Source organism: Trachinotus anak, unplaced genomic scaffold (assembly GCF_046630095.1).
Source record: "Trachinotus anak isolate AG129_WGS33_773 ecotype Australia unplaced genomic scaffold, CSIRO_AGI_Tana_v1 ptg000007l, whole genome shotgun sequence".
NCBI lineage: Eukaryota > Metazoa > Chordata > Actinopteri > Carangiformes > Carangidae > Trachinotus > Trachinotus anak.
This window is the reverse complement of record NW_027273858.1, coordinates 22,044,110-22,067,797: the sequence shown is the minus strand read 5'-3', so window position 1 is coordinate 22,067,797 and position 23,688 is coordinate 22,044,110. Positions and strand designations below refer to the sequence as shown.

At 41.2% G+C, this 23,688-nt stretch overlaps 1 protein-coding gene and 1 long non-coding RNA gene across 2 annotated transcripts; both read right to left on the bottom strand.

The window, feature by feature from the left end:
- Positions 1–210: 210 nt before the first annotated feature.
- On the bottom strand, positions 211–7,421 carry LOC139623312 (uncharacterized). The gene is made up of 4 exons (XR_011691466.1): positions 7,175–7,421; positions 4,687–4,806; positions 852–1,008; positions 211–720 (listed from the first exon to the last, which is right to left on the bottom strand). It is a non-coding gene; the product is annotated as an uncharacterized lncRNA (long non-coding RNA).
- Positions 7,422–14,318: 6,897 nt separating this feature from the next.
- Positions 14,319–23,388, bottom strand: ogfrl1 (opioid growth factor receptor-like 1). The gene is made up of 7 exons (XM_071481447.1): positions 23,033–23,388; positions 21,418–21,504; positions 21,153–21,231; positions 20,784–20,862; positions 19,456–19,522; positions 18,095–18,240; positions 14,319–15,824 (listed from the first exon to the last, which is right to left on the bottom strand). The coding sequence occupies exons 1-7, from the start codon at positions 23,216–23,218 to the stop codon at positions 15,275–15,277; spliced, it is 1,194 nt and encodes a 397-aa protein (XP_071337548.1). The 5' UTR covers positions 23,219–23,388; the 3' UTR covers positions 14,319–15,274.
- Between the last annotated feature and the right edge of the window lie 300 nt (positions 23,389–23,688).

Below are 23,688 nucleotides of genomic sequence, written 5' to 3'. Positions count from 1 at the left end.
TTCATTCATTTCTGCTGACAATCCCACAAAGACGTGTACCGCGTCTTATAGTTGTGAAAATTACTGTTGTGCGACTCTACACCTGTCACTGTAAACATAAAATGATGATTTAATCACTTTATTTTGTGTCTGTCATTAATCCTCTAAACCAGGACAGGTTTACAAGAATATTTGTGGTGTGTATTTAAATATTGCAGAAGTCAAGCCCACTCTTGTACAAGACCTTTATTTGAACTGACAATAAGGAAGAACGAAACATTTGAGGATGTGTCTTAGTTTCTTTATGCAATATACATAAAACTCAGAATAGTAAGGAGTATTTTTAGATTTGCTTTCTGTCCTTGAGAATAATCTGAGTATCGTCAGAGCACAACGAGGAGTAGAAATGCTGGAAACTCTCCACCTCTGCTCATCATTACACAGATATTTTGTGGCCAAGCATTGTCTGAACCAACAGATGTTTAACTCACATTATACTTAAGATTTCCAAGTTTCAAAAGGTGCAGAAGGTATTTAATTTTTCAGGATGAATTTTGGGGAAATTTGAAATATTCCTTTAATGAAAAACAGTGACTCTTGGGAGTTGGTTGATAGATGAAGGGAATAGACCAGAAAAATGCTCTGTTAAGTTTTACAGTTTTCATTTTTCTCCAGTTATTCGGCACAATCTGTCTGAAGCAGCAGCATCCAGGCTTCAGCTGTCAGCCTCAGCGCTGATATCTGCAGACAGGCAAGACGAAGAAAATCAGCCCTTTGTCGAAAAACAAAAAGTACCGCTGTGGTGCACTGTGCTGCTACAGATATGGCCTTCAGACATACTGTTGTGAAAATAAGTGAGTGTTGGTGATTACCAGTCTCCAGCGGTGACTGAACTTTCACAATCTCCCGACAAAGATGAGAGGGGAGAATATTGTGAAATATCTTTTTGAGGGCGCAGCGGCGTGCTGCACGACACACTGAGAGGAAATAGAAGATGAGAGGACAGGAAACACATGGAGACACCATCTGCTGTTGGGCAACAATGCAGAAAAAAGTGCCAAACGAGAGACACACACACGTACACACATATGACACGAAGCAAATGGCAAACAGACGAGTGCATATTCAACTGAGAAGGATACTTCAACATTTAGGAGTTCTGAACTCCTACAGATGAAAAATAGGATTGAGATGATATGATAAAGTTTGGAAATCTAATAATGGTAATTACCACTCCATGAGATTGACCTTAAAATAAAACATATTACGATAATGTATTAAATGTTAGGGCTGTCAAATTTTCAAAGAAATCAAAGTCGAACAAATTTGAATTTATGTAAGTTGCTGTAATTAATTTGAACACAATCCACATTGTTGAACCCTCACTTGATCATACAGATGGTCACAGATCAAATATGTTTTGAATTTGGAATAAAAAGGGACATCGCTGACATACTATAACTTTCCTCCATAGCCACCATCAGGTTGTCGTAGAGAAATGAGGCGTTAGCATCACTCCGGTTCCCTTGACAAAACACCAATGAGACTTTCACATCAGAATCAGAATCAGAATCAGAATCAGTTTTATTGCCAAGTATGTTTTCACATACAAGGAATTTTTTCTGGTGATTGGTGCAATTGATCAGCAACAGTGGGGCTCTCTAGCCTTGTTGATGAGGCTAATAGCAGATGGGAAGAAGCTATTTTTGTGGCGAGAGGTTTTGGTCCTGAAGGACCGCAGCCTCCTGCCAGAGGGGAGTGTCTCAAAGAGTTTGTGTCCAGGGTGGGAGGAGTCAGCTACAATCTTCCCTGCACGCCTCAGAGTCCTTGAGGCGTACAGGTCCTGGTGGGACGGAAGATTGCAGCCAATCACCTTCTCAGCAGAGTGGATGATACGCTGCAGTCTGTTATTGTCCCTCTCCGTGGCAGCAGCGTACCAGATGGTGATGGAGGAGGTGAGGATGGACTCAATGATGGAGGTGTAGAAGTTCACCATCATAGTCCTTGGCAGGTTGAACTTCTTCAACTGTCTCAGGAAATACATCCTCTGCTGAGCTTTTTTGATGAGGGAGCTGATGTTTAGCTCCCACTTAATGTCCTGTGTAATGGTGGTTCCCAAGAAGTGGAAATGCTCCACGGTAGCCACGGGGGAGTCACACAGGGAGATGGGGGTGGGTGGGGCTGGGCTCTTCCTGAAGTCCACTATCATTTCCACTGTCTTCAGAGCGTTTAGCTCTAGGTTGTTCTGCCTGCACCAGGTCACCAGACGCTCAGTCTCCCACCTGTAGGCAGACTCATCGCCATCAGAGATGAGTCCAATGAGAGTGGTGTCGTCTGCAAACTTCAGGAGCTTGACAGACTGATGGCTGGAGGTGCAGGTGTTGGTGTACAGGGAGAAGAGCAGAGGAGAAAGAACGCAGCCTTGCGGGGATCCAGTGCTGATGGTCTGGGAGTCAGACACATGCTTTCCTAGCTTCACGTGCTGCCTCCTGTCAGACAGGAAGTCGGTGATCCACCTGCAGGTGGAGTCAGGCACGCTCAGCTGGGAGAGCTTGTCCTGCAGCAGAGCCGGGATGATGGTGTTGAAGGCAGAGCTGAAGTCCACAAACAGGATCCTGGCATAGGTCCCTGAGGAGTCCAGGTGCTGGAGGATGAAGTGGAGAGCCATGTTGACGGCGTCGTCTACAGACCTGTTGGCTCTGTAGGCGAACTGCAGGGGGTCCAGGAGTGGGTCAGTGATGGATTTGAGATGGGACAGGACAAGGCGCTCAAATGATTTCATGACCACAGAGGTCAGGGCAATGGGTCTATAGTCATTTAGTCCTGTGGGCCTTGGTTTTTTGGGGACAGGGATGATGGTGGAGGATTTGAAGCAGGCTGGCACGTGGCAGGTCTCCAGTGAGGTGTTGAAGATGTCCGTGAACACCGGAGACAGCTGATCAGCACAGTGCTTCAGGGATGATGGAGAGACAGAGTCAGGACCGGCTGCTTTGCGGGGGTTCTGCTTCTTAAAAAGCCTGTTGACATCTCTCTCCAGGATAGAGAGAGACGTTCCTTTGGTAGGGGAGGAGGGGGGTTCTGATGTGGCTCTGATGTGGAGGTTAGTGTCAGGCTTGTCCCACTGTCTTTCAAAGCGGCAGTAGAACTCATTCAGATCGTTGGCCAGACGGAAGTCATTAATGGAGTGGGGGGGTTTAGGTTTGTAGTTTGTGATCTTTCTGAGCCCTTTCCAGACAGAAGCAGAGTCATTGGCTGAGAACTGGAGCTGAAGTTTCTCAGAGTACAGTCGTTTAGCTTCTCTCACCGCTTTGCTAAACCTGTACTTGGACTCTTTAAACTTGTCCCTGTCCCCACTCCACATGGGCTCTGACCTATTCTGCAAATGCCTTTGCTCGAACAAAGGTTTGTAATACTTTGCAAAAATGTGAGTATAAATACAACAAGGCAATAAAGGAGGACTGGTGAGTAGATGGGTTTGCGTGATGATGTTTAATGTCCTCGACAACCTCTGTAGTCTCATTTAGCCACTTGTTAGCAACTGGCCTTTAAGATGTAGAAGCTTACAGAAATCAGGACTTCGGGATGATGGAACAGGATGTGCTAAAATGGTAACTCATTTCTGGGTTTTAGGACTCATTCCTGCGGCGCTGTGTTTGTGGTTAAGAAATGTCTTGACAGCTGTTGGTTGGACATGTCCACCTCAGACTGAACTGTAGTAACTTGGGTCATCCCTTCATTTTTAATCTCTCATGAATGAACCAAACTCGCATCAGCCTTAGTGGTATTTTTATTTAGTGCCTGTAAGCAAATGTTAGCATGCTAACAGAACTAAAATGATAAATATGGTAAACATGACCTGCTCAACATATGCATGTTAGCATTGTTACTGCAGGTGTGGTTAGCATGCTTAAGTTAGCATCTATAGCTCAAAGCTCTGCTGACATAACGACAGCCTCACAGTGCTGCTGTTAGAGTCTCGAGGCGAACAGGATCCAGGCTGCATGCTGACTCCTGACTCTTGGGGAGTTTAAAGATGTATGACACACTCTGAGTTTTAAAGCCACATGGACGCAGCATTTTGCTGGTATATTTCTTGCATAATTTATTGCCTGGAACAGGATGTTGAAGCAGAACATAATGTGGGAAAGAAACGCTCAAATGCATTCTGCATAAACATGACTTTCATGTCTCGAAAACGGATACAGACAGCCATTAGGACTCAACCACAGAGTTTGAGAAAATGGGATATGTTTATTTACCCACCATCATATTTCACTACTTTGTCACTTTAAACTTAAAACGTATTGTATATTAACAGTGGATCAAATGGCTGTGCAAGAGACTGCAGGTAATAAACCCACAGAGAATTATCACCTGACTTTGCAGTTTCACTCAGCTCTGCAGGGGCTTTACACACATACATATAAATTTTCACACAATATAATGAGCTGAGAAGTGATTTGGTCACTTTCATTTAGCTGCCAACGTGTAAACAGGACAGAACATGTCTACACCAATCACCAAGACAGTAGAGTACAAACACACACTCACTTACATAAACACCTCCGTGTAATGATGGAAGCCAAAGTATGGTATCATTGCTATTTTCAAGTGTTATTTAGTTTTCCAACTTCTTAAATCCAGCTCTGGATTACTCAGCTTGCTCTGCGCAGATGGGACGGTAAAGTGTTGAATCCCTGTACTTACCGCCAACAGCTCAGCCCTGCAGTGAGACCATCCCACACCACAGTGACACGTGTCAGCTCAGTCTCAAAGCTGCAGCTGATCGAGTCAAGCTTTTCTGAAGACTGATGTTGTTTGGAAGATCTACATCGACATAAGGGTCACATTTTAAAAGTGAACTGGTGAAGAAACACGTAAAACTTAGACTACTGCAAGACAGAGGCACCATGCTGATCACCTCTCACCATCTTGTTAGCAACTCATTAAAATTTCTTTCACATGTACCTTGTTATAACCACATACTGACACACGTTAGAAACCAGCTCACCAGCTGGTTTCCATAAATGAGCAGCTATTATAAGAGATCCGTAATTATAAGAGAAGAAAATCTCAGAAACTCCCCACTGTTATCTGAAGGTTAGATGAAGAAATGATGACAGAACAAGGTGTCCTATCAGGGAGAAAGTAACACCTTACATGTTGCTTTAGTTAACAAAAGTTTCTCTATGGATATTTTCCCAGTACCTACTTACCACTGACATTTCCAATTACAATACACTGCAGAGTTCATGTTTTTTTTTTACTTTAAATGGGATCTTGTTGAGTTCTTTCACATTTACATTGCATCAATATCAATAGTGCACAAGGGTAGAGAATTATCTTGTCAAAACATGAAAGGTTTTTATTATAAGATATTTATACCTCATTATAAATAATGTTTTCTCATTATAACAAGATGCAATAACGACAACAAAAATATGAGAGATCTGTTTCATTATGTGACATTTCCAGGCTGCTGTACTCAGTTACACTCAAATATTATGAATCCAATGAGCTTGTGATTTGTTTGCAAATGTACTCTCAGCATTTGACATAAAAATTGTGACCCAATATCCATTCACTATCTCTTTCTGGAGCTTTCAGCTGTATCTCATGGGCTTGTGGAAACTGAATCTCAGCAGATGGCGTTTGTAACAATAGGGTTCAGTTGTCATCACATGACATGACACATGACTGTAGAACTTGAATGTTCTCCACCAACTGACCCAGTTTAATGCTGTGGCTGGTTTTTGTCTGTTCATAGACAGCTGATGTCATAATGATGTCATACACCACGGCAGTCTTCCTCTCAGGGAGGATCTGGTCTTTAGGGTGTACCAGCAGAGATCTGAAGGTGCTGAATGATTTAATGGAAGTGCTGGCTCCTTGTGCCCTGAAGATAGCTATGATTATGGCTTAGATTTAGCAAATAATCAGACCTCAGATAGACACTAAAATTCATCTGGTGAACAAATTTGTGTAGTTCTTTATTATAAATTGAGACTTTTTTTAAAGAATAATTTTTGTTATTTTTCCCGTTATTGAAAAGTGGACTGAACAGAGGCAGACAGGAAACAAGGGAGGGGACAAAGAGACAGATGTACGACACACAGCCAAACCATGGACATTGTAGTTATGCAGCATACGTTCTAACCATTCAGCTATCAGGGCGCTCCAAAAAACTGAAAAACATGGCGGACCGAGTAATCACATAAAACAATTCTCTTCAGCTGAAAATGTTTGTTTTTTATAATAATACAAACTAGAATCACTGCTTTGTCATTGTATCCCTCCACCAACCGGCCAAGTGGCAGGAAATATGCCCACAAACTCCACTTCCTGAGTTACAGCAATGAATAATGTCCAGCCGTGTTTTTGCAGAACATTAATGTCACAGTGAAGTTGACCTTTGACCTTTTGTATATGAAATATCATCACTTCATTTTACCCTTGTAGACATTTGAGTTAAATTGTATCATAATCAATGTATGAATTTGAGAGTTATGGCCATCAATATGTTTTGTGATGTCACAGTGACCTTGACCTTTGACCTCTGCCCACCAAAATCAAATCAGTTCATCTTTGAGTCCAAGTGAATGTTTTTGCCATGGTGCCAAGAAATTCTCTGAGGGTGGTCTTGAGATATCGTGTTCATGAGAATGGGACAGATGGACAGAGGGATGGACAACCTGAAAACATAATGCCTGCTGCCCCGGCTGTCGCCAGCGTGGTCAGTGGCCAGAAATCTCCAGTAGGTGGGGCACTGTAGCACAGCTGAGATGCAGTGCTGTCTAAATGAGGCAGAGCTCAGTGTCTCTGCCGACCCATCAGGATAGTTTCCTTGGACAAATGAAAACACCTGACTATGTGGTCGTGCTGTATATTTTCAACAGATAACTGTGTTCTCTAAAATCTCCTCCTCCTCATTACTTGCTCCACAACTTGTCAGCAGACCTCTATATCTCCATCCTCCTCACTAACAGGATCTTCTGCTCTATGACAGAGGGTCGTTTGGTTTTATGCTGACATAAGCCTTCACATTGATCTCAGATCTGACAAGCTCCCCAGTCCACAGGGCTGATCACAGGCCCAACAGGAAGACGTTGCAACAGGCATATTTCACTCTTCATACAAACACAATAAACCTAAATTTCCATTTTCAATATAAAAGTGCTTTATGTGTACACCTTACCTTTAGTGGTAGAGACATTCAGGACCAAGAGAAGCCTCTCTCTCGACACTTCATCTCTCCTGTCTGTTGTTTGCTCATCAGTGGCATCAAAGAGAAGTGGAAGGATCGACGCTGTCACTGACGGGAAAGGAAGAAGAAAGGTCCAGTAGGAGTGAGATGAGTCGCACTACAACAGAGCTGACGCTCTTTGAAGGCTCTCGCCGTCACATCTCTCAGCTTAAGCCCTCTCCGGATGGCAGCAAGCTTTCCAGTCGTATCCCGCTTATTATCTTCCAACTTCTTCATGGAGAAAACAATCGTTTCAGAGAGGTCTTCAGTCAGTTTGCTATTCACATAATGTACGGCTCCCTGTGCCACTCCAGCTCTTCGCTGAGAACCTAAATCCTATTATTCAGCTGGCAGATCTGCTGCAACAGATGTGGTCTTTGTACTGGAGAATCAGAGTGTACTTCTTTCTTGTCTTGGCTCTGGAAGGCACAGATGTCACATGTTTGACTGTAAGAAGCTTCAGGACTGGATGTGTACATAATGAATTATTAACAATACATTCAGGCTACATTATACACCTAAATAAAGGTTGTCAAATGTTGCAGTGTGTAATTTTGTGAAGGTAAAATATCCTCTGTCATGCTGCTATTAATCTGTCAGTTGTCTGTTTGTCTCAGTATAATTTAATCCCATATGTATGTGCATTGATGTTTTACGCCTACCAACAGCATCACTTATCTCTTGTCTGGACAATGCTGCACATAACTATATAACTGTGTAATAAAAACCGGTGATGGTAGGATAAACTAACAATGATTTATGCAAATAGCATTCATTAGTAATTAACACAGGCTTCCAAGCAGAACTCATAACCTCTGTGATCACAAATGAGACATGAAATTATGCTCCAGTTATGGATCCTTATGTTGACACATTTCAGCCAAGAGAAACACAAGCTGATGGCACTACAGCTACGGCACAATGTGCATAATGTGAGACTGAAATTCCAGAAAATAAACATAGCCCTTATTCTGTGTTTTGTAATTCATATTCATTACATACAATATGTAAAAACATGTTGCAAATAAAATAGATAAAATTTAAAGGCCTAATATTCCGTAAATTCAATAGCTAGAGATATTTAAAATTTAAAACACCTAACCAGGGTCTCCCAGGTCCCCTAAACAACCCATCATGTGCTCTGTTCTTGGTTTGCTTCATAGACTTTGTATAAAGATGGACGTAGCCTCCATGATGTCACCCATATGTTTCTGAGGAGCAGTGTTTCAGCTCAGAGTGAGCTGCTCTATTGTTGCCATGTTGGCTGTGTCTGACTTAATGTTATGCTGCTTCATACTAACACAATCAGGTTACCAGTAATTTGATTAAACATCACAAATCCACAATCATAATGCAGACTTGAGCCCGTTTCCACTGGTCAAACAAACTCAATGACCTGCTATCGGGCTTTTGTCAACAAAGAATAAAAAGGGCCACAATCGGCATTCAGACACGGGTCAAGTGACCCTGCAGTAAACGTGGGTATTTATCCGCTCTGGCTCTATAAATTATATTTTATAAATTATATTTTATTTTTACTTGAATATACAGAAGGACTGATGAAGTTTGAAGAATATCTGGGCCCAGATTAAGACACTGATCACCAGATGTTTATTCAAGAGTTTATTCAAAAAAAAACAAGAACTTACTTGAAATAAGTCTATGGGTCAAAATAGGGAAATAACAAAACAAACACAGGTTGCCAATCCAGTGCAGGCGGAAGATAATCCAAAATTAGGCAGACAAAGCGTAAAAGGATAATTATCTAAGGAAACATGACTGGAGAACAACAGGAACAAAACAGAAGGGAAGTCAGAGACCACATACAGATGGGAGGCAGGGGGGCAATAGGCAAAAGAACACAGGTGAAACACATTAGGGTGGGGCAGACAATCAAGCTGGAGGGAAACAGGACAAAGACAGGAAGTAAGAAACAACAAGAGACACACAAGGAAGTAACTTCCAAATAAAACAGGAAATCAACGAATGTCCAAAAAAAGAGTCAAACAAAGTCCTGTCAGGACAAATCGTGACAAATAAAGCAAAACTTGTTTGATTTGAAATTGCTTTTACAAAACACAAGATAAGGTGGATCACATTTATTAGACAAACACAGCATAACAGCAACAATCATGACTTAAAATGGCACTCTTCACTCGGATAACAGTTTTAGATGTGTGTAATGGTGTTATGGTTGAGTTGGTGTTAAGTCTCTCTCCCTCACACACTCAGGCTCCCTTTGATCAATCTCAGTGTTCCACTCTGGCAAAAAATTGTCCGTCTGTACTTCACATACATTATGCAAAACACTGAGCATTAGATTGAGGTCAATGTCATTTCTCTTCATCAAACATCTCCATCGTCCTTTCAGTCAGCAGGAGGCTGTACTGGCTGAGCTCAGGGTGTGGGTCCTCCACACCATCCATCATCTTCGAGTTCTGTAAGGAGGGGAGATTAAAATGACAGCAACTGACTTTATTTTATTTTATTTCTTCTTACTGTGTGTAGTGTTAAGCACCAAAACACCAAAGCAAATTCCTGGTATGTGAAAACCTCCTTGACAATAGACATGATTGATCACTAACCACTGGGTATGAAATTTTGAAAAAACTAAACTCTATTTTGTAATTACTGAGTTTATCATAAGTCATTTATAACAGATTATCATTTTTAACCAATATATTTTCATCTCAGGTTTACAGTCTAGCAACATTTGAATCACAAAGATTTTTAGTTGTATTTCCACACTACACAGACAGCACCTGGTAAATATACACAATATGCACTCTACCCAAAGACTGCAACATGTTTATTGATTAACTCTGTTTTTCAGGTTGAAGTTGGGCACATTGTCTTTTCACCCTCACCCGTGCCAGCTGAGTGCTTGCAGTGAAACTGACTGTGCTGAAGTGGAAGGGTTGTGGGGTGTGTCAGAAGTGATCAAGCATAAAAGTGTAAGAGTTTTTATGTCAAAGATAAAAGGATTTATTATACTTACATCTCCTTTCACCTCTACTGCAAACCCCTGGAGAGAGACAGATCCCTCTGAAAACACGTTGTTAATAAACTCATAAACTATCACAGAACTGAACAGACATATTTCATCTCAGCTCTGCTGTAAATGCCTCTTTCCTGTCGCCAAACGGTGCATCACTACCAACCTCTGTTTGGAGACAAAGTGCATTCATGAACTGCAGTATAGCTGAAATATATTATATACAAATGCATAATATGTGGAACACAACAGTGTGTGTGTGTGTGTGTGTGTGTGTGTGTGTGTGTGTGTGTGCGTGTGTGTGTAAAATAACACTGTGAACACAGACATTTATCATCTCAGAGTGAGACTGAAACACAGAGAACCCATTAGACAGATGATGAAGATGAGGAGGAAGGCCTCATGCCTTTGTTTTCTAACTCATATGTTAGAATTAAAAATAACAGTGTTCAGAGCAAACAAATATCTGCAGTTATTGATGAGTGAAAGACAAGTGATGATCATTTTTGTAATTTCCATCCTGTAATATTCAGTATTTAAACCTGTACGTCACATACTGCACAGGCTCATTAAATTATTCATTCATCCACCTCACTGGTGGAAATCTTTTGGCTTTGGTTTCCCCTCACACATCCCCAAAAGGGTTAAGATATGTAGTGACAGTCCAGCATCAAGCCCAGATGCGAGGCTGTTTGTGACAGGCCTGGGATTTGAGGGTCAACTATATGCTCCTGTCTGACTGTCAAGACCGACCACCCTCTGTGTGCACTGGAGGAAGTCAGTTATTTTCAGTTTTTCTATCTTGAGAAACACTGCTGGGATTTGAGAAACTTCCATTTTTTTCTACAAAGGTTCTAACATGAAGCCATTAACCTGCCATGTGTTTTTTTCTTAATTTTTTTTTTTTTTTGTACATTGTTGCATGCGGCATCAATGTGCACATTAATACTGCATTAGTTCCAGTCAGGTCAAAGCTTCTGTCATTCATGTTTCAGAAGTCAGGCAGATAATCTTCATGTCATGTTAAGTATTGGCAAATGAAACCCTTTATGTGTTTAATCCATAGACTGTAAATAAAGATGAGCGTAGCCTCAGTGACGTCACCCACAGGTTTCTGAAGAGCGGTTTTGAAGCTCGAGAGTGGGCTGCTCCACTGTCGCCATCTTGGCGGTGCCTGACTCCGCCTAACTCCCTGCTAATCCAAAAATGGGCAAAGAGGTGGGGTATGTGTGCAGATGTCAGTAAATGCTGGTTAATGGTACATGCTGATATAAACATTTACCCCACAGTTGTCATGAAGGAGGAAATTAGCTGTAGAGACCAAAAACTGTTTATGTACCAGGCAATCAACCAATGAGATTATTCCTGCCTCTACAGTCTGACAAACATGTGCTCATCAACTTGAATCTACATGTAATGCACTTTCTTTAAACTCTCTGCAGCTGACAAATTTCTTCATCCACACTCCCAGTTTTATTGAGTCAACTGTGGCAAATTTCACATTTTAGGGCAAACATCAAGTCGTGGCCCATCTATGCTGAAAAACACTGACAAAACACAGGTGTGTCCAGCAAGCGTAGTGAATAGTCATCAACAATCACATTTTAATCAATAAGCCAGATACAAACAATTTCAAGTATTATATATTATTAACCTCCTCTATACCAATTCCTATGGGATGTATTCCTGCTGTTACTGTACATTAATACTACTCATACTGTACTGTGTATGACTGTAATGAAAAACAATAATGTAAATATCAAAATGCTGTACAAAAAACAGGATGTACAGGAAATTAGCTGGGAAAGACAACATACAGATAAACATAAAAAATACAAAAGAGGCACTTAAGAATATCAGATACACACATACGCACACACACTCGCACACATATATGTACATGTACAATACACGAGAGATTCAGATACTTCAGCCCATGTGATCACATAATTCACCTGAAAAGTTATTTTTACAATTATATCAGATACACTTGGCTGGGGAGCGGTGTAGAGGCCTTGTCAGGTCATGAAAAACAAGGCCATACTCTACAGGAAGAACAGCTGAACAAGTCAGGAAGAAGCGTTAAAGTCCCGATCGTTCGCACCACTGCCGTCACACACCTCACATGGCTTTTAGTTTCACAGATATCTATCTATTGCACAAACACAAACACAACCAACGTAATGCTGCCAACATCTGATATGATGAGGGTGATGATATGAGGGGAAGCTGAAAAAAAAAATGCTCCATGCTAATGACACTTATCCTTACCCTTATCAGAGTACAGATCCAAGGGGAAATCATATTTTTACGGGGTATTTTTTGGCATGTAAATGTATGAATTTGAAGATATTGAGTATCTAACAAAAGTATCTGCAGTGGCACTTATACAAACTTAGCCCTACAAGCATTTATCTATCGTATTTAGAGGACAAAGTCAACAACATCACCACCTACTACTGTATGGAATATGGGTGTTCAATTTTACATATCATTTAGTCAAATTACTGCCAGGTTAGACTATATGAGAACAATCAATAGCGTTTGTGACGCAGCAAGTTCCTGACCGTTCACAGATTATATATATGTTGATCCACAATTTACAGCGCTCACAACCGGAAGACACAGATTGTCAAAAAGTGCAACACACGACACCTGTCTGACACATAAACTTCATTCATAGTCCACATCCTGTCACCTGGTTCAGTTAAGTAGAGAAGACTTTTAGGTGACACAACACACCCGGTGGCAGCCATGTTGGAGGTGTTGGGCTACTGATGGCAAAGAATGTTAGCAAGTTTGCACTAAAACCACATTAGTGCACTTTTTAATTTGAAATTTCAAATAAAAAATGAAATTTTTAGGAATGAAACATTTGATATGAAATGATCTGTCTTAATTTAACATTCACAGTTTATAAAAGCAGGTCATGCCTTGTACTCTTAGTAAAATAAAATGCACTGTTAGCCTAAACTGGACTTGTTTGCATTTCTAATACACAATTGACGAAACTAGAGAGCCGCGCTGAATAGATAATCATCATGACACAAAAATAAAATTTCCGGAAGTATTTTAGATTTTAACACCATACATGAAAAAGGTGTTTTAAAACTACCTGCAATTATATCACTGCAAAAACAAATCTAAAGTCATGTGTTGACTATCTACGGAACATCAGTTCTTCCATGTGTTTTATGATTAGGCTGCGTAGACTGCTTTCAAAATATTACATAACTGTTTTTACTTATTAAAAAGTTGACTTTTTTTAGACCTTTTTTTCAGATTTCTTTAACTGCAGTGATTTGCTAACCACTGCCGCTACCACTAGCTAGCTAACGTAGCACCATTCGTACTAGCAAATGTATCTCTCAGAAACTACGACTACCAACCAGTGTTATCAATTTATTGACTCTACATTAGCTCGTTTGCTACTTGTCTTTCAAAAAGTGTCATATGACCATTTTTGTGTAGAAATTGGTGTTAAAAAAGAGACAGTTTACTGTTACAGTAACCTACATTTTGAAAAAGAAATTACACTTCCCCCGTTTCCCTAAAACAACATGGACACCTCACTAATTTACCAGTTCGTGAGGTCCACCCAGCTAAAAAGTCGACTACAACAGTCCCACGATAAATCCTCCGTCATGAAGGTTATAATGTTCAGTTTTTGTTCAAATGTTGGATCATTTTGGAGGCTGCGGTTTTTGGTGCCGCTGAACTGTACTGCATTATACGAAGGGGCTTATCTGTTGTTTAGCTTACCGTCATTGTTTTGAATGGGCTGGACAAAAATAATGTCAACATAATGCAGTGTAGTTCAACAGCACTCAACTACATTCAACCTCTCTTTAACACAGCTTCACTGAACACTGGAACCTTCATGAACTGCATCTACTGCAGGATCGTTTTCATTAGACTGCACAAGCTAGGTGTTCCCAATAAACTCACGCTGGTGCATATTCAGCCATTCAGCCCTGTGTACCTCGCCACTTCTCAAGCAGATCTCCATGGTGCCAGTTGTATTTTACAGGAGTTTTGATGTCACTAAAAAGCCACTCTGATATTAACTGTTTCTTACAGATATAAAGTCACAAACAAGTCTTTTTTTTTTTTTTTTTTTTTTTTTTGCTCTAGAGATCTGTACAATTTTCAGAGGGAGCTGCTACCTTCAACTTGTAGACAGTAAAATTGCAAAAAGCAGATAAATGAGTTGTGCCTGCGATTATTATCATTACGAGGATTTCAAGTCCATCTCAAAAAATATGGTTTTTATGTATTGCTATGACAAACCCACCCACTCCTGCTATTTTCAGCCAGCCCCTCTCAAGTGTTTACTACCCCTAATATCACTTCACAGAATTTGAAAAAAAAAAAGAGTTAAAACTCCCTGATCTCGCTCTTCACATTATAATTTTCACTTTACAGCGCCTGTACAAAGGGAGCTCAGTCCAGCTTGCTGCTCAGGAGAACTCCAGCTACAGTGTTTGATGAGTAGGCAGGACCGTTTCCCAAAACCATCATGTGACCAACACGCCAATCAGCAGGTAACCTTTGGTTCAGTGACACCTGCCACAGATCTAAAAAGACAGCGTTAAATAAGGCAATCTTCTCTCTGACTGGTTTTTTCTTGCTCACCGCCCTAATGAGGAAAAGCCTTGCTGAAACACGTTTGAGTCCCTCCTGGTTCAGATGGTTTTGGGATTTGGTCCAAGGCGAGATTGTTTAGCTTGGCTCAGGATATGACCTCCCACCCCCCCCAACACCCTGGTCCCACATTACAATCCCTAATACAGTTAAACAGAATAATCTACAATGAATACTATCGTAGTTTATATTAAGCCCTTAACCTGAATTGATTCTAACGACACATTTATCAGATTCCGATCTAAAACTATTAATGTGTTACACTGTCCTGACCCTGGGTTATGGGGTCTGCTAAGAATAAAGTTCTTCTTTGTTCTTTACAATTGAATTGATTTAATTTTAAAAACAGTTAATTTTTTGTTTTTTCTGCTTTAAAACCTGATAATAAAGGAATTAAACCTTATTTCTGTTCCCTACAGAGGAACAGCTTCGCTGTACTCGCTCCTCCCTCCCCTAGCTCCCGCCAACATCAACGCTCCCTCCAGTCCGGCCATGTTAGACCCGAGCACTGTGCAGCCCTTCAGTCCCCCTCCAGCCAGGTCCTGGCACATCATGGCATCATGGGAAGACACAATAATCCCGCTTCTCATAGAGGTGGTGCTGTCCTCCTCTCTCCTCTGTTGCTCTGGCGTTGGAGCAGGTGCTCTGATCCCACTGCTCCCAGCACCCACGCTACCTCCGACACCGACACCTCCGCCTCGCCTTTTAGGTGGTGGACCCCAGAGGAAGGCGTGGGCAGGCCTGTAGTGCTGGCGGGCGTAGCGAAGCAGGCGTCTGCGGGTGGCCGGGAGGCGGATGGTGTAGACATAGTACTCGAGGACGCTGTGCTGCATGTTTGGAAGGGTGTTGTGGCACAGCGACTCCTCCAGGAAGAGGCGAACCAGAGGGGCCTTGAATGCCTCATAACCCAGCTCGCCCAGGGATTTCAGGATGCGAGTGATCCGCAGGTAGTTGTGCTGCGACCTTAAAAAAGAACAACACAGGAGAAGCAGCTTAAAAGGTTTGAAAGAGAAAGGGAGAAAACACGAGTAAATCACAGTCAGTGGTATTCCGTCATGACCCTAGTGTTGACAAAGACTATGGCGAAAAATATTCACATTACATTTTTGTAACAAAAATGTAAACTAAAAACTATAATTAAATATTTGAATTGTTTGCTAAAAAACTAACTTGATGATGATGTCCAAAACTGATTAATGAATATTCATCTGTGGAATTCCACATTATATGTCCCAGACTGTTCTTCCACCAGCCATAGATATCTATTTTTCAACACGCTAGGGTTGTGTGATCTTATCCATAGTGCAATCATCCTGTCGTCACCCTGTGAAATTGCCAATAGCCAATATGATGGGGGTTGGATGGTTACTCTATAAGTGAGAGAGAAAGTAGAGCGACCAAGGAGCGAGTGTGTCTCTCTCTCTCACTCCTTCTCAGTTCCCCAGAGTGATGACAGTATGATGACAAATCCATTTTATGGCAAAACAGAATTGTCATCATGAATAAAGCATCAATTATTTATGTTTAATAAACACAGCATTTACAATATTCCTGTGGACACAGCTGTTTATGGCTTTCAGCTCTCTCTCTCTCTCTCTCTCTCTCTCTCTCTCTCTCTCTCTCCACCTCTCTCCTCCACTCTGTTTAATCATAGCACAGAACCTACACACAACAAGCAGCGCTTCAATGACAGTCAGCTGGTTGGAGTGTGTGTGTGTGTGTGTGTGTGTGTGTGTGTGTGTGTGTGTATGTGTGTGTGTGTGTGTGTGTGTGTGTGTATGTGCGCGTGAGCATCAGCTAGTTGCAGCTTTATACATGAAACTGTGGTGGGGAAAATTAAATTCAATATTAATTTAAAACCACAAATAAGTTACATACAATAAGTTTTTATGTTAATCGTCTTGACTCACTCGATAACTGTCGATTGTCCATCGGCACAACCCTTATACAAGCATGCAAGAAAGTCTGCCATTGCTAATAAGATATGCTAATGTCACATTGTGAAGGGCTGTGGTTGTGGATGTGATGTTAACGGTAAGAATAAGAACAGGATTAAACTAGGCTGTCAACTACGACCGCCACAATATCAGATTTTCACATTTATACACGATATCTAGAGAAAAATGTAATAATAATAATAATAATAATAATAACGATGTTATCAGTCAAATCCATCTTTAACTTTTTTTAGTGTGTGTTTTGTCTTTTTTTTGGCAAATGAATTAAACTCAAATTCAAGTGCGAGGTTATGTAACTGTAACTGTACAAAAGTGAACAAAAAGAACAAATACTTGCTACTACTAATGAGTAGTGTTAAGATGAAATGACAAACAAAAGATCTACAAGACCTAACATGACCATATTATCATGTGTGTATTATTAACACCATATCAATATTTAATTTTGAAAGTATCACCTTGTTGTCATCACCCATCACCCACTGCAGCGTGCATCTTTATGTTTTAGCTGCTCGTTGACTCCATTTGTTGTGTAACTACAGAGCAGAGTGACCTGACTGCTGTTGTATGTGAAGTTTTACACTCTGGTATAAACAGCACCTTTTTTTCTGCTAGCCTCACCATGGACGTGAACGGCCCCTGTAACCATGGTAACTGCTTACATCAGAAATGCATCTCAGAATAAACTAATAAACTTTATCCAGCAAAAGACCGCATGACCTTAATTATTAAGAACGGCTCTTTTTGATGGTAGTTTGGCCCGAGAGAAATCTGGAGACCAGAGTGAATATTTGATGAGAGAAAGAAATACAAGTGTATTGAGCAGCTGTTTTATGGTGGAGCATTTGTTGTTTTTCAGGAAGTTGGGATAATGTCTAAGGTTTAGAGGAGGCTTGTGACCTGAGGAGGTCTGGTAACAGCCGGAGATCTTGCTGGGCAGAGGGAGAAAAACGTACTTAACAAGTCCACACCTCGATGTGTAACATTCAGGTGCTTCTTTGGCAACTCAATGACTTCTCTCAGGCCATGAAACCACCAAAATAGGATGTGAAAGAAAAAAAATTACCCTTTAAATTACCACTTAACCATCTGTTTGTTGACTTAAAACATGCTGTTTCACATTTGGCTGCTGATACTGGAACAATTGAGTTGCATGGGATTTAGAATAATGGCTTTGCTAAAGGACAAATAAGCAGCAATTGGCAAGCGAGCGATAAGTTGACACAAAGTCTACACCCCTAAGCTGCTGCACAACGCGTACGTGTGTATGCTTACTCATTAAGGTGCTGGAAACGCTCCTGCCAGTTGGGAGCCCGAGCAACATTCCCGCTCTTATCCAGCAGTTTGATGCCATAGAAGTCCAACATCAGGGAGTAGGCCGCCAGGAATCGCCGCTTCGCTTCACGAGTGCTTTGGAATTCCTGACAGGATTAAGTACAGATATATTTATATTTCTGTATAAATACAGCGCATCAGAGACCAAGGCTGTGCTCACATGTCCACTCACTTATTCACACACCGTATAGTGTTTGCTGCATAGGAGACTCACTAGGGCAGGAGTGGGCAATTACGTTCAGAATGAAGCCAATATTTTCTAATCCATTAGATGGCGGCCGGAACATAATCAAAGGCTAATTTAAGAAATTGATTAATAAAGATGAAACTGGATTTTGCTTTGTTACTGTTCACATGTGGCGCTGTGGCCCACAGTCACAAACGTTTGACTGATTTACTGATTTATTGGTGTTATTTTTTTCATACCACACATCGTGTGGATTAAAGTATATTAGGCAACATGGATTAAAGCAGTGGTTCCCAACCTTTTTCTTAAGGGACCCATATTTTTACCATTGTAAACTTTGGTGCCTGGTGTGCTCTTTGGGTGATCAGATGATTATCATAAGGATATAAAATCTGTACATACGGACTCTTTCACTCAAACCATATCTAAATTTGCACAGGGACAAAGTTACTCATTAACAATGAATTGTCAAGAGCCCAAACACAAAGGCCCTGTTCACACAGGTATCAACACCTGTCTCAGGTGATCCGATCACAAGTGGACAGCTCTAAGTTCAGGTGTGAACGCACCCAAGATGTAATGAGACCTAATCACTGAGACCACATTTGGAGGTGGTCTTTTAATAGTGTGAACGCAAATGCGTCCTTGGCCACACTGAAGGACTGCCTCCTCTACTGGTGTCCGCTGCCACAGTCTCAACACAGTTTCATAATGAACCAAAACGATTTTACTAATTCAAATGACACAAAACCATCTCTCACTGTAGGGCAGTGACTAGCTCAACCCCTCCTTACCCTCTCTCACTCTCTCTCTATCACACACACACACACACACACACACACACACACACACACAGGCACATTAACTACAGACATGTCTGTCAGATTGGCTAAAAACAACAATGCATACATGTTCATAAAGTGGAGACATGGTACGTGCTTCATACACGGAAAGCACCAATTTTTGTGAATTGTTTTGCTTGAATGGAAGCAACAGTCACCCAGCAATTGGTAAGCACGTGTGAACAAATGAGACAGGCAGCTCACACACTGACACTGTATGCAGTCTGTATGTGGAGTCTAGATGTATTTATGTTTACTTGTGTGTGTCTTACTTTGATCTCGTCCTGAGTCAGTTCATGTGCGTAGAAGTTGAGCCCTTGTTCTCTTAATGGGAACAGCCTGGAGCAAAAAAAAAAACAGGATAAATGACAAAATTATTAAAAAACAATTTTTTGAACATACAAAACATTTTGGTTAGTTAAATAATGTAGATTATTAGTTACGTGTCTTTTCACAGCAGTTGCTAAAGTCCAAAGTAAAGAAGATAAGTACCACTGCCGCTCCCTGACACATGTCCACAGGTGTAGGACAGAAATAACCCTTCATTAAACCCCTCCCCCAAACAGGAATTTACCAATCATAGCTTAGCAATCATAGCTTTGTGGATTTCTCCACATGCTGAGGCAGTGTACAGTAGGAAACATCCAGTAAGATTCTCTTCATGTAAAGACAGGTTTGTTTAGTCTCCCCTAAACCAGAAACACATGTGCCAAAGTGTAGTTAACAGTGTAAACAGCTCTGAGGTGAGCTACAGATGTTAGCACGTCCAACTAACTGGGTTACTACCTACAACTGTAACGTAGCGTTAATTCCACAGCTTAGGAGCACATCATTATAACTAATCTACATTAGTGTGTAGGTTACATGACAAAAAGCCTCATTCATCATTAGCACATGTAGGACAGTTTAGTATTTTCCCACTGTGTGGAGGCTGGTTCTGTGTCCTATCAAAGTTCAGAGTAACATTAGCATCTCGCTCTTTACTGAGATAATGTTACTGTCACACATTACAAAGCCTTCTCTCTTGTAGCGTTAAAAGTGGAATACACAGTTTGAAAGTACGAATATGTGTGTAAGTCGACAAACATCATACAGATCACACCAGGACTAACTGGCTCTAAAGTGCAATGTAAGAACAACTGCGTTTCTTTACTTCCATGTCGTCTACAGGATCATCAGATGCAGCCACGTTAGCCTCAGTGTGTTCACACAATATCATGCACTTGCACATTTAACGCATTTTATAGCACATATTTAACAAGGTTCACATTTTAAAAGCAGTCAGCTAGAAACCTTAAAAAGTCAACTATCTCATGAAGCTAATGTTAGCTTAATTAGCTGGCTAGCTTCAGCTGACAACACTGCAACAGTAACTAAAGGGGACAGGACTCAGACTCACGACTCACGATCAAGCACAAATCCATTCTCCTCTTTATTTCTGGTGACTTTTGCTTGACAACTAGGTAGAGGAAAGCAGCTGTGACATGTCAGTTACTGTGGCCCCTACCAGGTGACAAATGATCCAGGCACCTACAAGGAGTTGATGCAATCACACAGCAGGTATATGACATCAAAATAGATACAGCAGCACGTGTCTCACCACTGAATGTAGGTGTGATTGTGCTCCAGTTTGTCGTAGTCGCCTCTCCACTTCGACAGAATCTCCTCTATATAGATACCTGAGAAGAGACGGGGCTAATTAGCTCTCACGCACATTTCCTTGTGTGTGTGTGTGTGTGTGTGTGTGTGTGTGTGTGTGTGTGTGTGACAGAAAGAGAACGAGAGAAAGAGAGAGCATGTAAAAACATCAGATAAGTCCACTGATTTGCTGGTCTTTCCCAATCAAACATGACCTTTAGTCAAACAAAACCAAACCCAAAGCCAACACATCTTCTCTCCGCAGTGGCAGGTGGTCTTCATGTATAGTGTGTGTGTGTGTGTGTGTGTGTGTGGGTGTGTGTGACCTCACCATCAGGTACTAGAGGGATCTTGTTCAGGTAGAAGCGCAGGTTACGGTACTCGTTGGGTTGCCGGGGCCTTTTGTAGTTCTGCACACAAAATCAAAGGCATCACAAAGGGTGTCTACGTTGTGTGAGTCTGCGTGTGTGTTTCAGAAAGCAACTGTGTCCATTGTGGTTACACATTCTTGGGTATCAATGGCACCACAATGATATAATCTTTGGTTTCTGTGTGTGTGTGTGTGTGTGTGTGTGTGTGTGTGTGTGTGTGTGTACCGGGTAGCTGTGACGGTATTTGTAGAGGTCCCTGGCCGCATAGAAACTCCTCTTCATCTTCGGAACAGACTCTGGGGAGTCAGTCAGCTGAAAGAAGCAAGAAAGAAAGAAATTAAAAAAAAAAAAAACTTTAAAATTAAAGAAAAAAGGAACAAAAGAAAAACGTAAAAACCAAAAGAGACTTGGTGCACTGCATGATATGAAATAAAAACAACTTGTGTTTGAACAGATGCTGTGAGGAGCTCATCTGCCATTCAGCTGAATTAAAAGCACAGCCTTTGCTTTTGAGGTCGACGGCTGTCATCATCCATTTCTTTCTAGCAAAGGAGGACAATTCACATCAGCGCTGCCGTGCAATCACGACAATAGGACGCCAGAAACCAGAATTGATTCTCTAATAAAATCTGGGTCATGTTAACTTTCACTGGTCAAAAGGGCTCACAGTGTAATACTAAGCCTAATCCTGCTATATCTAGCTGTATTTATCTACACTATACTCAACTATGCCAAACACCAGGTTTCATTTATTAATCATACACTAATCAAAGCTATGTACTAAATGTAGGAATGAATGAATATCGTTTTTTGTCATTTTACATGTCATTTTATGTTTGTGCTATTTGTAATTTTGACCTGATCCTGAATCTATGTTACAATTTCCAACTGCATCCTAAATTTCCTCTTCACAGAAATTTAGTTTCTATTTGTAATCATGTCAAAAATTGTGAGAAGGCTAATTTAACCAATTCAAAATGATCTAACAAAGAATGATTCTGAACTTCTGTTATGGTTTTATGACTGATTTTATGATTTCTATATCAAGAAAGTTGACTTGATTTGATCCACTGAATTACAGTTCTTCAGATACTCCTGTTATAACCTGCTGCTTTTAATATTCTGACACAGTGTGAAATAGTTCAACAGCAACTATTCTGATAATTCAGGCCACAGGGATCATAATCATAAATGTAATATTTTATTTCTTTCATAACCCGCAGATAGACATTGCAACTTTATTTGAAAACGCAATATTGGGAAGGACTAATTATCTTTACTAATTAACCAACACAATTAGGTGTACAATATGGAGGTTATAATGCTATGTTTGCAGGTATATTTTCACAACATAGGCGCGTATATTGGCAAGTATAGAACAGGTTTATAATCCTTTAAAAAATTCGTATAATACATCATGCAGAACTATATGTAAATTCATCTCAAATTTGAAAGCTGTTTTACAGTTAGCTGCCTTTTGAAATGAACCTTGGTAAAAGTGCTAGATGACTGTTTTCAGTGAAGTGCTGCTTGGTGGATTAAACGCCACCATGAGTAGTGTATCTCAACGACTCTGGAAAGTTGACATCGTGTGCATGTCTTTGGTTTTAACCAAGGTTACAAAAAATTGATATATTTTTGAATGAAGTTTGGCGTGGGCTGCATGCTCTCCCCAAGGAGACAGCAGCGTGTATCGGGGCCACTCGGTTGCCCTTTCTGTGTCCTGGCCTTGTCAATATTGTGCGTTGCCGGTGGCACATGTTACCGCACCGTGCCCCCTCCCTCCCCCTCCCCTTTACCCCTGTGTCACCACATGCATCTATCATAAACCCCGCTCTACCTGCGGGGATGTGTCTCCAGGGTCTCCGGCGGCACGGTCGCTCTCCGCCGGGCTGACGGAGTCGGAGATGCCGCTGTCATCTTCAGCCGCCGGCTCGTCGCTCTCTGAGTCCGATCCCCACGTCGAGTCGCATTCCTCAACGGTGCTCGGCTCCTTGAAACGCCAGCTGCCCAACAGATTTCCCATTTAAAAAACATGCAACACCTGCTCTTCTTTATTATCCTCTTCGTTGCACAAAATATTGCATAATTCGGCTCACAGCCTCGCTCTTCAGCGTGCAGCGCGCCGGGCTCTCTCAGCCCTCAGAGCGGAGCTTTTAAATGGCAGGAAAGGGGAATTTCCAGATCAGCGGCGATGATGCCTGTTTCTGTATGAGGGGTGATTAGTGCCACAGAGAAACAGGAGGAGGAATTAAAGCGACATTCAAGCTTCAACTTCATTGTTCTTAAAAATATAATCATGTGAATTGTTAATTGGCAGATTGTGTATGTCACCTGTAACGAACTGTAAAGAACTGAAGTATGCAGTCTATTACAGCCACTGATGTGAGTAATTATTAACATTTGACAGTTTGCTGCATCATTAAATGTGGCCATTAAATGCAGCCATCCTTATTCTAGTAAAAACATTTAAAGTAGCGGAGGTTTGTATTTTCA